This window comes from Leopardus geoffroyi, chromosome A2 (assembly GCF_018350155.1).
Source record: "Leopardus geoffroyi isolate Oge1 chromosome A2, O.geoffroyi_Oge1_pat1.0, whole genome shotgun sequence".
NCBI classification, from domain to species: domain Eukaryota; kingdom Metazoa; phylum Chordata; class Mammalia; order Carnivora; family Felidae; genus Leopardus; species Leopardus geoffroyi.
In genome coordinates this window covers 79,746,136-79,760,674 of record NC_059331.1, presented here as the reverse complement: position 1 = coordinate 79,760,674, position 14,539 = coordinate 79,746,136, and the positions used below count along the sequence as shown (strand labels likewise).

The window sequence follows — 14,539 nt, the reverse complement described above, 5'->3', positions numbered from 1 at the left end:
ATAGAATTATAACTTTCTGTCACCCCACTGGACTTTGTCCCCTGAGTCAGCCATTCTGAACAGTACTCCCCACCTCCCCTACAAAAGAACATTTAGATGGACCCCCACTCTTCTTTTAAAGGTAAAAATACAATCTTAAATCTCAAGGTGGTATTGAGATCCATTAAGAAAACATCTTTTCTAATTTAGGTTCCAAAACAATTTTCAAAATTCCATATACTGCTTCAAATCGTATTCGTATTTTTCAATGAAGAACCCTAAGTCTACAGAAATAAATTTATTTTTTGTTTTGTTTCTCCCGTTTTACAAAACTGTCTGAGCAAGAATTAATTCAACCAATACTAGCTGTCACACAGGGCTAGCAATTCTCACTAAGCGGGTTAAAAATAGTAGGAGATGGAAGAATTATTAGGAACATCACATTGCTGTTTACAGTTACTATATTTTTACTTATAAAAATGTTGCATTTCCACTCCACTCAGTGGTCTGAAATATCAAAAGATCATTCTATCCTGCAGACAGTGAACGAAATCATTTGTGCCAAATGGTAAGTTTTGGTTTCTTGCAAAGCAGCTTCCTCCCCTCTTTTAAAGAAGCAGGGTTTCTTCATCATTTCTACCCAAAAAACCATGTGGAATACTGACCATATGAAATTCCAAATAGCTGAATTCAGGCCTTGACTCAAACAGCTAAATTAAAAAAAAAAAAAAAAAAAAAGTCGAAGACTTTTAAAATTAAGTAACCGGTGAACAAGGAATTGAATGAAGAATGTGACAGTAATGTTACATGATACAATAGAAATGCGTGAGCAGGATATAGCACTACTAGGCTATGAATTTTTTTAAACTTTACATTCTTGCTTTTCAAATTCTTTGAAACACATTGAAAAGACAAATCATTTGACTACTCATCACTGTATGCCTTTTACAAAGAGGAGAAAAAAGAAGTAACTTCTATTTTTAATGTATTTACATTAATGAAACAACTTCTATGTTTGCAAAGTGTTGGCTGACCCATAAATTAGATTTATCACCCATTAAGTCAGCATATCACAACTGCCATATACATGTCTAAGCACCCCCAAAAGAATAACAAACAAAGCAAGCAAGCTCTGGTAAAACTGTGTATAAAGCTGTCACAAGCATAGTGGCTGGTTTCTGAACTTTAAAACCATGACCACATGCATCCTCTGTTTCCATCAAATTTAACTACAGGAGCTTAGGTATAAAGATTTAAAAAATAATAAATTATTATTGTTATAATAATAATAAGTAAATGTAATCACCAAAATATTTTAGAATCTTTCCTTTAACTAGAGAAACCTCATCCATTCCTAACTTGTTTCTCACTAATATTCTTCCATTCTGTTCAACATTCAATTTATCAATAGAGAATTCATGCTACTCAAAAAAGCTAACATAATCATTGCTGCCATCCCATTGAGAATGCTCTTCCCTGGTAACAGAACTCTAACATCACAGTTGGCGCCCGGACCGCTCACTATTTACACCACCACCCTCTCCCCTTCCCAACACCACCATTTTACTGGCTGAACATTCACAAGGCTGAAGATTGTTTTTCATCTCAGCAAACAGAATGTTTAAAAACTCGGATGGCTAGCCACAAACCAGGAGTTAGAAGCTACGTGAAAATAAACACACATGTCAAGAAATTTTTCTATTTTCAATTTCTAAAGAAAGCAGTTAACATCTTATTTGTAATGCCCTAAATTATAGCCAGAAGTCTTTCCCCTAATTACACTAATAAATCGATTTAATGTCATCATTTTGCCATCAGATCATGTCCTCCATACACTAGTGTACTTTAATTAAATCCATTTTACCATGGTAGGCTGTTCACCTCATTTTTTTCCCCAGTGCTTTTCCTCTATCTTCCTCAAGTACTAAATCATGTCTCCATAATATTTTCCTAAATATTAAATCTATGAAAAAGATAACCTCAAAACTAACCACGGACGAGACAAATCAACACACCTTCAATATAAAATATCAACATAAAATATAAACTATTAGGTAACCAAGAGAAGGGTAAGCATCAACTGTATGCCCAAGAACCTCCATTTAAAACATTATGTAGTATACACAATTTTGGCAAAGAGAAGTGAACACAGTATTTACATACCAATATAGGCAACTATATTATTAGCCTCATTTCTGGCTTGAGATAAAAATACCTTTATTCCACTTATTAAGTAAAATAGCCATTTTAAGGAAATATCTCCTTACAGGTATAATCATTTGATTGACAGACAAAATAATTGCTTTAAAAATACTTCTGAGTCATTTTGTCCTTACCTGCAGGCATGAACCATTACTGCATGCAGTGACTGTTCCATTTCCTAGCACAGACTTGAAGAAGCATCATATCTCTCTTTCAGAATGTGACTAATCTGTGGGTTTGCAATTCCTAAGCTATTTACAAATGGCACTCCCTTTCCATGTAAGAAAATATTTATTACACCAAAAGCCAAGTATTTTTAACCTAGATCTTACAAATAATGTGATTTTGTGTAGCAACCATCTCCAAACATAGGAAGAAAATCTAATACTAATATTTCCTTAAAGAAAGCAAGATTTTTGTTTTGTAGCGAAGTAAATTATTTTTTAAAGCCTTCAACAGCTGTCACACATGAACTAGCGCTCTGCTGTGCGATGGTGTGCATGCTGCAGCTGATTAAGCTTCACTATTTTTTAAAAAATCAATTACCCTTTGTAAAAGCAGAACAGCCTGCCCAAATACACATCTTCGACACAGCACAATGACCGGCATGCAGTACGATACGTTATACAGCAAACTTGACAAGAAAAAAATACGTCCTGCTTGTTTCTTAGCAATGCTACACCATTAATTGTTCATGCAAGAGATGTAGCTGTACCTTTCTGAAGAGGACGACTTCTCAGAGTTAACTGACATCAGCAGCTCAATCTTCTGCTTGATTTCTGGAAAAATCAGAAAATATTCACAACCAAGATTGCCTGCTCTTGCTTTCAAGCTTTATATCAACAGATTTTTCGTCTCTGATCCCTTTTGTTCAAAAAGAGGCCACAAGATTCGCAGTACTTCTGTTAGGACTGGGATTCGATGGTGCTATAAAGGGAAAAGCTCCAGAGGCACCAGGCCTTGCTAAACTATGCACATGACTGTTTATGAAAGCAGGAAGTACCATTTCTTTTAAGCGGAGGGGTGTTTTCTTTTTTAAGGTAGAACCAGCATGGATCTGCAAGAAGATTTCAAATGCAGCAAATTAAAATACAAACAAGAAATGCTCACAACTGGACTGGATACACTGGATAATCTGAGAAGCCTGGATAATAAAGTCACAGGCTGTAAAGAACAGATGTGCAACCCTGGGCTACTTCTATTTCACCAGCCCTGAAAAATATGGCTCAGTGAATCATTTTTGTCACTTAAGAATGAAATATTAAACCAGAACCCCAATTTATAGATCAAAATTTTTTTAACCTTTCTTAGAATTTCTTGACCGTCTTTAGTTAAAGAATGTGTTTAACATCTTGTCCTTAACTCCTTCAGAAAAAGACTTGTATTTTACACCTTAATTCTCCCCTCCTCCTTCGCAGTACAGCACAAGTGAACAGCAACACCCAGTTACCGAGCAGATAATATACTTGTCCTTTTAGGAAAGGACTGACAATGCCATCTGCAACAGAAATGTAAGCGCCAGTTCAATTTAATTAAAAGATAATTGCTGATACTGGTTTGGAGGAAAAGAAAAAAAAAGAGAGACAGAGACAACAGACCAAAAGCAAAGGAGAGGTAAAAATAAAAGGGAGAAGGAAAAGAGAAGGAAAATAAAACCTAACACATTTCCTTTAAAAATACTAATGACTGACCGAAAAGCACGTAATTTTACGTGAATAAAACTGACATGGTCCCATTACCCAAACTATTTCACACGCAAAGCCGTTTTCCCACTCCTATTCCCATGCATAATAAAAAGTTCACATACCAAAAATAAAACACCTGGCCACTGACATACTGCTATAGGCAGTCTCAGGATATCAAACTAGAGCTAACAGTTTCAGGGCATTTTTTTTCTTAGAGGTAAAACACATTTTAATTTGTAAGAATCTTGACTACAGAAATCAAAGGAATAGGAAAAGGGAATAAAAATTAGTTGCATAAGATACAATGGACCTGTTCAGAAATATCTTTTTTCAATGTTGTTAAAATAAGGGATTTCCGAATTGTTTAAGCTTACAACTTCATCCAACGGGCACTATAAAGCTGGCATGAACGTCCGTTTAGAGAACAGAATCTACCACAGCTCTGGCCAAATTACCTAACCACTGGGGAGAGCACACAGCACAGTGGTTAAGACGAGATGATGATACTGAAACTTACCTCAAGGATTCTTACGTGGATTACAGAGTCTGGCACCGGGTGCCACAGAGAATGCTCAGTAATGCCCCTCCCGCCGGTTTAAAAAGAGCAGTGTTTAAGAAGAGCTCAGCCTTGGCCACCAGCAGCCTTGGACCTGAAGGCAGGCTCCTCCAGCATTTTTAACAGCCCTATGACCTTGGGGAAATTAATGAGACTCTCTAAAAGCCTCTATCTCCTCTCCTATAAAATGGGGATAGCAACTGCTCATAAAGGGCTGTTGTGAGCCGTATGAAATACGGTAATCCATGAAAGTCATGTAGATGTAGTGTTGTGCCTGCCATATAGTAAGCCCTGTGTCTGCTAAGTAGTGCCTAGCAAAGGACAGTAATCCTAAATAAATATTTGTCGAAGGAGTTAATGAGGTATACTAGGTCTGTCCTATTTTAAAGAGCTTGTCCACAGTTTTGATCTACTTTCTCCTTACTATCAACATCAACATGCAGCTTTTTATCACTATAGTTTGATTTTATGTGGAAATTTAACTTTAATCTGTATCTCAGTCTCCCTGTGTAATTCTCAGTTTATCAACTAGCCATGTCAGAAATGAGGTTACACTTGAATCCTTCTTCATCATGGTAATTGTTCATTCCAAAAAGACAAAAGATTCACCCTTCAGTGTGCAGATCATCTGTGCACATAAGCTGAAAGACACCCAATTTAAACCACACAGTTCTCAGGAAGTGTATGCCCATCTTACAAACATCAGAAAGAAAAGTTAAAGCTCTGAGAGCTCCAAGCCAAAAGGGTTTCCAGTAATACATGGACAGGTTTCTAACATGTTTTTCACATTTTCTTCAAACCTTCAGATATGTTTCTAGTTCCTGAAGGACTAAAACATTCAGGAATGTTTACAAATACTATATGAATATTGTATCCTCTGAGGCCCATAAGGTCCGTTTCTTTTTTTTTAATGTTTGTTTATTTTTGAGAGAGAGACAGACAGACAGAGTGCAAGTGGGGGAGGAGCAGAGAAAGGGAGACACAGAATCTGAAGCAGGCTCCAGGCTCCGGGCTGTCAGCACAGAGCCTGATGCGGGGCCCAAACTCACAAACCGTGAGATCATGACCTGAGCTGAAGTCGGAAGCTCAACCAACTGAGCCACCCAGGCGCCCCCCCAAAAGGTCCATTTCTAGTCTACTACCTACTCCTCCTTACCAATACCATCCGTGGTCTAATTATTCCCCGCATCCATTGAGAACCCCAGAAGCCATGTCATTGAGTCTTACTCCACCACAATACCTGCCATAGTACCGGGGGGCTTCGATGTTCACGTTCGTAGGACTTCCACAAACCCTTGGCTAAGGACCTCAGCCTTCTGAACCTCTGATCACTTGCGTCATCTACCGTGACCACACTCTCTTACACACACTACAAACATTCCCCCAAAATTAGTTTCTGTGTTTTATTCACAGTATCTATGACCCTATCCTTCATTTTTTTGCAATTAAGTCCACCGGTCTTTCTCTTTATGAATGATGGTCTTCCTGTCACATTTAGACTTTCCCCACACCGGTTTTTTAAAATCGTCCCATTTTCCACAAATAACGCTTTATAATTCACTTTGCATGTAAATCTTGGACCCTTCTAGAACATATTTCAGTCTATGAACGGATGTAGAGATCCAGTCTGCTTTTATAGTTACACTTTAAAATGCTACACCCCCATCAACCCCCACCAATTCTAAATTACTCTCTTCACTACCACTCCTCAGGTTCTTCCGAAGCGGCCATCGTAACAACCCCAAAAATACATATTTATTCAACCATCTAGGGTCTCCCCTTTATTCATTCAGGCCAGTGAGTATTAAGGCCACACTTCTTTATTTCACAAAGAAAATAAACGAGTGGCACTTGTGTAGTTTGAATAAGCAGATTTAAAATTATGGTTGATTTTTTTTTTGTCATCATGTTCTTTTAATTTCTATTTTTTTTTTTTATTATTTAAAATTTTTTTTTTCAACGTTTATTTATTTTTGGGACAGAGAGAGACAGAGCATGAACGGGGGAGGGGCAGAGAGAGAGGGAGACACAGAATCGGAAACAGGCTCCAGGCTCTGAGCCATCAGCCCAGAGCCCGATGCGGGGCTTGAACTCACGGACCGCGAGATCGTGACCTGGCTGAAGTCGGACGCTTAACCGACTGCGCCACCCAGGCGCCCCATGTTCTTTTAATTTCTAAATAACATTATGGGACAATGTTAAGTTTTTCTTTGTTTTTCTAATGTTTTTGTGTTCTGATTCTCCTCCTAACTCTAGGTTCTTTGCTGGATCATCTTTTTTCACCCAGACCTTAAATGTAGGAGATACTTATCTCACGTGACCCTCTTTTCACTCACCGACTCTTCCAATCTGCTCCCCTGACATCCACAACCAAAGGACACTGATGGTCACCAAACCTGAACTTCGAGCCCAATACTCTCTCCTGCAACTCAGCACTGTGCATCCTTCCACCCTTCCTAGACATCTTCACCTACATGGTCCCTAGATGCCTTGAACCCACCATCTAAACCTAAACTCTTCAACTTCCCGGTCTAAGATCTCCTATGTAGAACCTTCACATCTCCCCAAACAGCAGCAGCATTGCCCTTCTGAGTCTGGAATGTTTGAAGGATTCCAGACTAGCACCGCTGTCTCATTTGGGGTATCATTACCACCACTCTCCCCTTCCAACCTATTTTATGCTCCAGGACTGCTGAGCGCTACTCTGGGATTCCCTAAACACACCATGCTTTCTCACACCACCAAGTGTTTTCTTAGAACGCAGTTTCCCTCCCTGGGATGCCACTGCCCAGTGTGCTTCCCTTGCACACCCAACTCACTTTTCTAATCTCAGCCCACGCGCCACCTCCCCTCTGACTGCACCCCAGACAGAACACAGCTCACCTCCGCTGTCCTTCTATATATCACATACACCGGCAGGACAAAATTACTGAAATATATACGCTACTTGTCTGACTCCCCGAGACCAGGGCTTCTTTAGGAATGGAGACCTGAAGTTTCATTTCAGTTTACACTTACTTGTTGATTCTTTCATGGTCCTCTTAGCCTATTCTAGTCAACGTTACAATCTAGCTAACTTCCTGTCCTTGTTCTTAAATATACATTTCCAGACACAATTACTCAATCAGAGATTCAAACAACTACCGAGATAGAAGAGTCCTCAGAGGTCATCACTTAGCTGAACCACATTAATTTATGAAGAAGAAATTTGAGGGCTAAAAAGATAAACAACTGGTGGCAATAACACTTTTCACCTTCGCCAAGACTACGATTTCTGAGACCTACAGCTAAATTTCCAAGGACCTAGCAACCCAAGCAGAACATTCAGCATCCTTTAAAACCTGCTTCTAGGGGCAACCTGGGTGGCTCAGACGGTTAAGCATCAAACTCTCAGTTTCAGCTCAGGTCATGATCTCGCATTCATGAGTTCAAGCCCCGCACTGGGCTCTGTGTTCACACTTTGGGGCCTGCTTGAGATTCTCACTCCCTCTCTGCCCCTCCCCTGCTCGTGCTATCTCTCAAAATAAATAAGTAAACTTAAAAAAATTTTTTTAAACCAGCTTCTAAATCTATTTACTCATATTTCCAATCAATTAAAATCATCACTATTAGTCAGCTTTCTTGATTAAAACAACTGGTCAGTCTTGGGGCACCTGGGTGGCTCTGTCAGTTAAGCGTCCAACTTCTGCTCAGGTCATGATCTCACGGTTCATGAGTTCAAGCCCCACATCAGGTTCTGTGCTGACAGCTCACAGCCTGAGAGCCTCCTTCGGATTCTATGTCTCCCTCTCTCTCTGCTCCTCCCCTGTTCACGCTCTGTCTCTGTCTCTCTCTCTCTCAAAAATAAATAAACATTAAAATTTAAAAACCAACTGGTCAGTCTGTGACATCATACTCTTCCTATTCATCACATTATACACCAAAAAGGGAAAACCAATTCACCAGGATCTCCCACTCATTCTCTTTCATCCAACCTACAGATCCAGAATAAAATGAAAACCTTTTATTCTGATTGTACCCACACTTTAAAAGATACTCAAATCCCTCGCAAAGATGAACACTTTTAGCTCTTCGGTTAATGGCCTACTATGTCTAATATTTAGTTTTCTACTCAATAACGTGAGTTTGAAGACTCATGGAACACTTAGGGCTACGAGTCCAGAGCTGAGACCATCCCTGAGAACCCAGACCAGGAAGAGTGGTTACTCTCCCTTTCTCTCTGCCCCTCCCCTGTTCACATGTGCATTCTCATTCTCTCTCTCAAAATAAATAAACAAACAATTTAAAAAACAACCAAGTCCAATAAAGGATATGCTTCAAAGATCAGACAGTGTGGGAGAAAAGGTGCACAGCCCTGAATCCACCTGGATCCTAAGAGCAACAGTAGTGTGAGACTCACACAGGATGCTGTGGAGAGGACATGTTCCCATGTCCTTTACATCACTACCTGCCTAACACAAGCTCACATGGGACCCTTCCTTTTAAGACACGGAAATTAAGATATAATAACTGGGCAGACAGTTCTACCTAAATTCTTAAACCTACATCCTTTCTCCATGGGTGCTATTCGAACAGATTTACTAAACTTAATTTCTCTTGCCAAATTGCTTTTTTTTTTTAATGTTTATTTTTATTTCTGAGAGAGAGATAGAGTGCTAGCGAGGGAGAGGCAGAGAGACAGACAGACAGACACGGAATCCAAAGCAGGCTCCAGGCTCTGAGCTGCCAGCACAGAGTCCGACGCAATGCCCAAACCCACGGACCACAAGAGCCAAAGTCAGACACTCAACCAACTGAGCCACCCCAAGCACTCCTCTCTTGTCAAATTCTTTACATGACCATTCACAAACCTGATTTTATTTCAGGTATAAAGAGGATTATTTTTTTTTTTAATGTTTATTTTTGAGAGACAAAGAAAAACAGAGTGCGAGTAGGGGAGGGGCAGAGAGAGAGGGAGACACAGAATCTGAAGCAGGCTCCCAGGCTGAGAGCCCTCAGCACGGAGCCGGATGTGGGGCTCGAACTCACGAACCGTGAGATCATGACCTAAGCCAGAGTCAGACCTTAACCGACTGAGCCACCCAGGTGCCCTGAAAGAGGATATTTTAAATTAATGCTTTATCTGTATATTTGGAGCCACTTCAGGCTGCAAGGAACAGGTATGTGCTCAGTTTACCTCAGGGGATAAGACAGTACTGCCAGAAAACATCTAAAAGTTAAGAACAGAACAAGATTCTGGCTGTGAGGCCTGTGGAGGCATTTATCTGTTCTTAACAGCTCTTGATACTCAGTTCATGTTACCAAGTGTTCAGAGGGATTGCTCTCCACCTTAAGGCTTCACCATTCTGGAGACTCAACACCTCTCTGACCCTAATTCCGTTTCTCCTGTCACTACCAATTAACTGCTTCTCTCTGTTTCTCATGTTCACAGATCCTACTGCCTCAACCATGCATGCTTACGGCCTTCTCTCTTGGTGTCTCCAACTTAAGCCTGCAAGTATCTCTACGGGGCTCCCATGTAAATGCAAACCAGGGGCTGCAGCAGCTTTTCTGGCCCCAGTGTCAATCCCTGATAATACCCTCTGGGGCCAAGTATTGAGCTCCTGATGCAAAATTCAAGAGACGGGCACATAAGAGACCCTTCATAAAGGAGCAGGAGTAAAAGCAAGCGCTCTGAGACGTCTAGGAAGGTCAGTGATGAACTGACCAACACCATGAAGACAGTCAGGTGTAAAAATGAGTCCTTGCCGTCCCAGCATTCATTATTCAAGCCTTCTGTTAGAAGAACACAGAGAAAAGCAAAAACTGTGCAAACAAAAGCAATCATTAACGACATGGCCATTCAAACAACTGTCCCTGGTTATTCCCAGTCTCCATCTCCATCCATCAAACCCCTTCTTTCTGTCTCTCACACTGATGGTCATACAGTCCAACAACAATTCAAATAAGATGTAAACCCAAAACAAAGTGAAAACTGAAAATACGTTCCAAAACATGCAACATTTGACAAGGCTGGCTGAAGACACTCATGAAATGTTAGAATCCCAAATGAGGCTACAGAAGGAGTCAGGAAGGTCAGTAATTGATGAGAAAAATCAACAAGGACAATAATATGCTAAGTGTCTCAAGAATGACAATTATTTGATTATCAGTGACTAACGGGGAAGATAATAAAACTCTTGAAGAGTCTGCAAAAATGTCCTTCGTTATAATTGCATTATAAATTATAAGATATCCAATCATGTTATTACACAAAATTTAGTACAAAAATATATGCCAAAACAATCAACACTTGATGCATTCTTTGTTCATTCTAATACTCAGTACTTATTTTTCATTAGAATTCAAATTTTGATAAATAAAATAAGCTTACTTTCAGAATCATTTTATTTTTCAAGATAAAAGTCCCAATTTCACCCCCTTCCTTAAAAGGAGACTTTTTCCAGTATCCTGCCTTCTGAACAGGGTGATGGGCCAGCGGACTACACTGTGTTCACTCCAAACTCCACAAAGGGGTGGGGGTGGGAGGGGGCGGGGACAAGGAGGGGAAGGAGGTGGTCTCCAGCTGGCTAGGTTTCGATTTGAACTTTCAAGGTAGCTGCTGCTGCCACTAATCAGAAATTTCATTTACTAGAGGCAATACTTTTCCTTCTGTTACTTCTTAAACTAATTACCCTGAGTGCAACTGATAACGCAGAAGGAACATTAGTTTAAAAGGAAAAGTTTGTTCCCAATTTTCAAGTTCTAGAAAGAAAAGCAGGTCAATCCCCTCAAACTGGGATTCCCATCCTCACTTACCCCCATAAGCCTGCAACTGCAAGCAAGAGGCAGGGAGAAGAGGAACCAGGTGCCCTGGCTGTGTCTGCAGCACCAGCCTAGACCCCAGACCACCCAACTGGACACGGCAGGGGTGCGCTCAGACTTCACAGGCCTCCAGACAGTATCTGTTACCAGTGCTTTTGTTATTTTGATATTGAGGAATTCCAGGACAACTTAATACAAAAATGTATTAAAATACGAAAAGATGAATGTTTAAATAAATTCTTAATTGTATTACCACCACCATCATTGTCTTCTATCAGCAAGGAAATGTAATGAAACTAATTCCTGAAAACTGTCTACAGGTTTCTCACCACAGCACAGTATCATTAATAGTTAATCCAGGCTGCTAAACAGAACAAAGACACTCTTACCCTGACTCTGTTGGGGAGACCTAAGAAGTAACACAAGTTCTTAGATAACTGAGCTGTTACATTCAGGGTGAGATCCAACCTCCCCCTTCACCATGAGATCAAGTTTAAAGCTTTCTCTGTTTTACGCTTATAAAATAAATACCATTTGTACAATTTTCTGATACATGAATTTTAGAATTTACAACACAGAATACTACTCGGAAAAAGAAGTATTTTTATAATCCTAACTAAAAGACAGCTTTTCATACTAGATATTAATATACAAGTGAAACTACTCGGTTCTCTAATATTGTGGCTTACAATGTCATAAATTAAGCCATTTTAATTTCATTTACAATTTTGGCACATAAAGGACTGTGAGTTCACCAAGGCAATAAATGCTTGCTTTTATTGACTCCTGTAGTAAACCAAGGCCGTTCAATCATCTTCAAAAGTAATTTCACTATGTTAAGAGGAGGTAAAATTATTGTACAAGGCTTATTTACATGTATAAGAAAACAAGCCATATCAAAATATGAGGTATAAGGAGGAATTAGAGTCCCTAACTCCCAATCCACATTAACTTTCAAATTTTAGAACTGCAATTCTGAAATTGATGTGATGCAGTCCAATCTGTCCACCCTTCCACATTCCCTCATCACCAACAGGTACTGCACTAGATGCCACATGAGCAGAGGGAGGAAGAATGTCTCAAAAATATGCAGGGCAGGGGCACCAGAGTGGCTCAGTCGGTTAAGCATCAGACTTTGGCTCAGGTCATAATCTCACAGTTTGTGAGTTCAAGCCCTGCATCGAGCTGTCTGCTGTCAGTGCAAAGCCTGCTTCAGATCCTTTATCCTCCTACCTCTCTGCCCCTCCCCTCCCAAAAATAAACACCTAAACTTAAAAAAAATATATACATATATACATATATATGTGTATATATATATATATATACACACACACACACACACACACACACACACACATATATATATATATATATATATATATATATATATATACACACACACACATATATACGTATATACATATATACATATATTTGTATGTATGTAGGGCAGGGGCACCCGGGTGGCTCAGTTGGTTAATTGTCCAACTTCAGCTCAGGTCATGATCTCATGGTTTTTAAGTCTGAAGCCCCGCATTGGGATCGGTGCTGACAGCGCCTCTCTGTCTCCCTCTCTCTCTCTCAAAAATAAATAAACATTTAAAAATTATTTTAAAAATAAGAAAAATTATAAGAAATAAAAATAAAAAAATATGTAGGGCAAAACTCCTCCCTTCAGGGAGTTCACAGCCTAATATTTAGCATTTAGCTTGAACCATCTGGCCTACCTGAGCCCTTTACATGAATGAACTCACAACAACTGGAGAGGTAGGTACTTAACATAATTTCCATTTTACATGCATGGAAACTGAAGCTTTGGACGTTTATAAATTTCCAAAACAGAGTGTCTGGGTGGCTCGGTCAGTTGAGCATCCAACCCTTGATTTTGGCTCATGATCTCACAGTTCATGAGATAGAGTCCCGTGTCAGGCTCTGCACTGACAGCACAGAGCCTATTTGGGATTCTCTCTTTCTCTGCCCCTCCCCTGCAGGTGCGTGCCTGTGTGCATGCTCTGTCTCTCTCTCCTCTCTCAAAATAAATAAACGTTAAAAAAAATAGTAATATAAATTTTTCTAAAACCTCCAGACCTAAACAATTCCATTTACAATAGCATCAAAAATAATGCAATACTTAGGAATAAATTTAACAAAGGAAATCAGAGACTTGTGCACTGAAAAACACAAAACATTGTTGATAGAAATTAAAGACTTAAATGAGAAGACATCCTGTGTTCATGAGTTGGAAGACTTATTATTATTAAAATGACAGTATTCCCCCGAATTGATCTACAGATTCACACAATTCCTATAAAAATTCTCAATACCTTTTTTTTTTCCAGAAATGGGCAAACTGACCCTTAAATTCATTTAGACATTCAAGGGACCCTGAATAGCCAAAACAATCTTGAAAAAAGAAGAACAAAGTTGGAGGACTCACACATCTTGATTTCAAAACTTATTATGAAGCTACAGTAATCAAAATAGTGTGATTAAGGAGAACCCAGGTGTCTCAGTCAATTAAGTGTCCAACTTGGGCTCAAGGTCATGATCTCATGGCATGTGGGTTTGACCCCCAAGTCAGGCTCTGTGCTGACAGCTAGGAGCTGGAAGCCTGCTTCGGATTCAGACTCCCTCTCTTTCTGCCCCTCCCCCACTTGTGCACTCTCTCAAAAATACATTAACATTTAAAAAATTAAATTTAGGGGCGCCTGGGTGGCTCAGTCGGTTAAGCGTCCGACTTCGGCTCAGGTCATGATCTCGTGGTCCGTGAGTTCGAGCCCCGCGTCGGGCTCTGTGCTGACTGCTCAGAGCCTGGAGCCTGTTTTGGATTCTGTGTCTCCCTCTCTCTCTGAGCACCCCCCCCCCCCGCCCCCAATTCATGCTCTGTCTCTCTCTGTCTCAAAAATAAATGTTAAAAAAATTTTTTTTAATTAAATTAAAAAAAAAACACTGTGAAACTGGCATAAAGATAAGACATATAGATCAATGGAATAGAATCAGAGTCCAGAAATAAACCCTCACATGACAGCCAACTGATTTCCAACAGTGCCAAGGCCACTAGGCGAGAAAAGAATGGCCTCCAAAACATGGTCCAGACAACTGGATGTCCACATGCGAAAGAATAATATTGGACTCCTAACTCACAGTACATACAAAAGTTAGCCCTAAACGGATCAAAAATCTAAATATAAAGGCTAAAACTTGACTCTTAAAAGGAAATACAGATGTATATCTTCATTATTTTGGATTAGGCTCGTTTCTTAAATATGACACAGAAAGTACAAAAAACAGAAGAACATCAGAAGAATTAAAA

General features: G+C 39.7%; 1 protein-coding gene across 17 annotated transcripts in view; it reads right to left on the bottom strand.

Moving 5' to 3' along the window:
* The window catches only part of SRPK2 (SRSF protein kinase 2), a 258,055-nt gene that overhangs the window by 153,398 nt on the left and 90,118 nt on the right, over positions 1 to 14,539 (bottom strand). For 4 of the 17 annotated variants that reach the window (XM_045494517.1, XM_045494508.1, XM_045494514.1 and 1 more), the window contains exon 3: positions 2,897 to 2,960. The exons of 10 other annotated variants lie outside the window; for them this stretch is intronic. In XM_045494517.1, coding sequence (XP_045350473.1) covers positions 2,897 to 2,934 — 38 coding nt within the window. In that variant the 5' untranslated portion in view covers positions 2,935 to 2,960. Of the gene's footprint in view, positions 1 to 2,315; positions 2,348 to 2,896; positions 3,163 to 14,539 lie in introns of those variants that run through there. 3 more of the 17 variants (XM_045494521.1, XM_045494522.1, XM_045494515.1) reach the window with 3 other exon arrangements.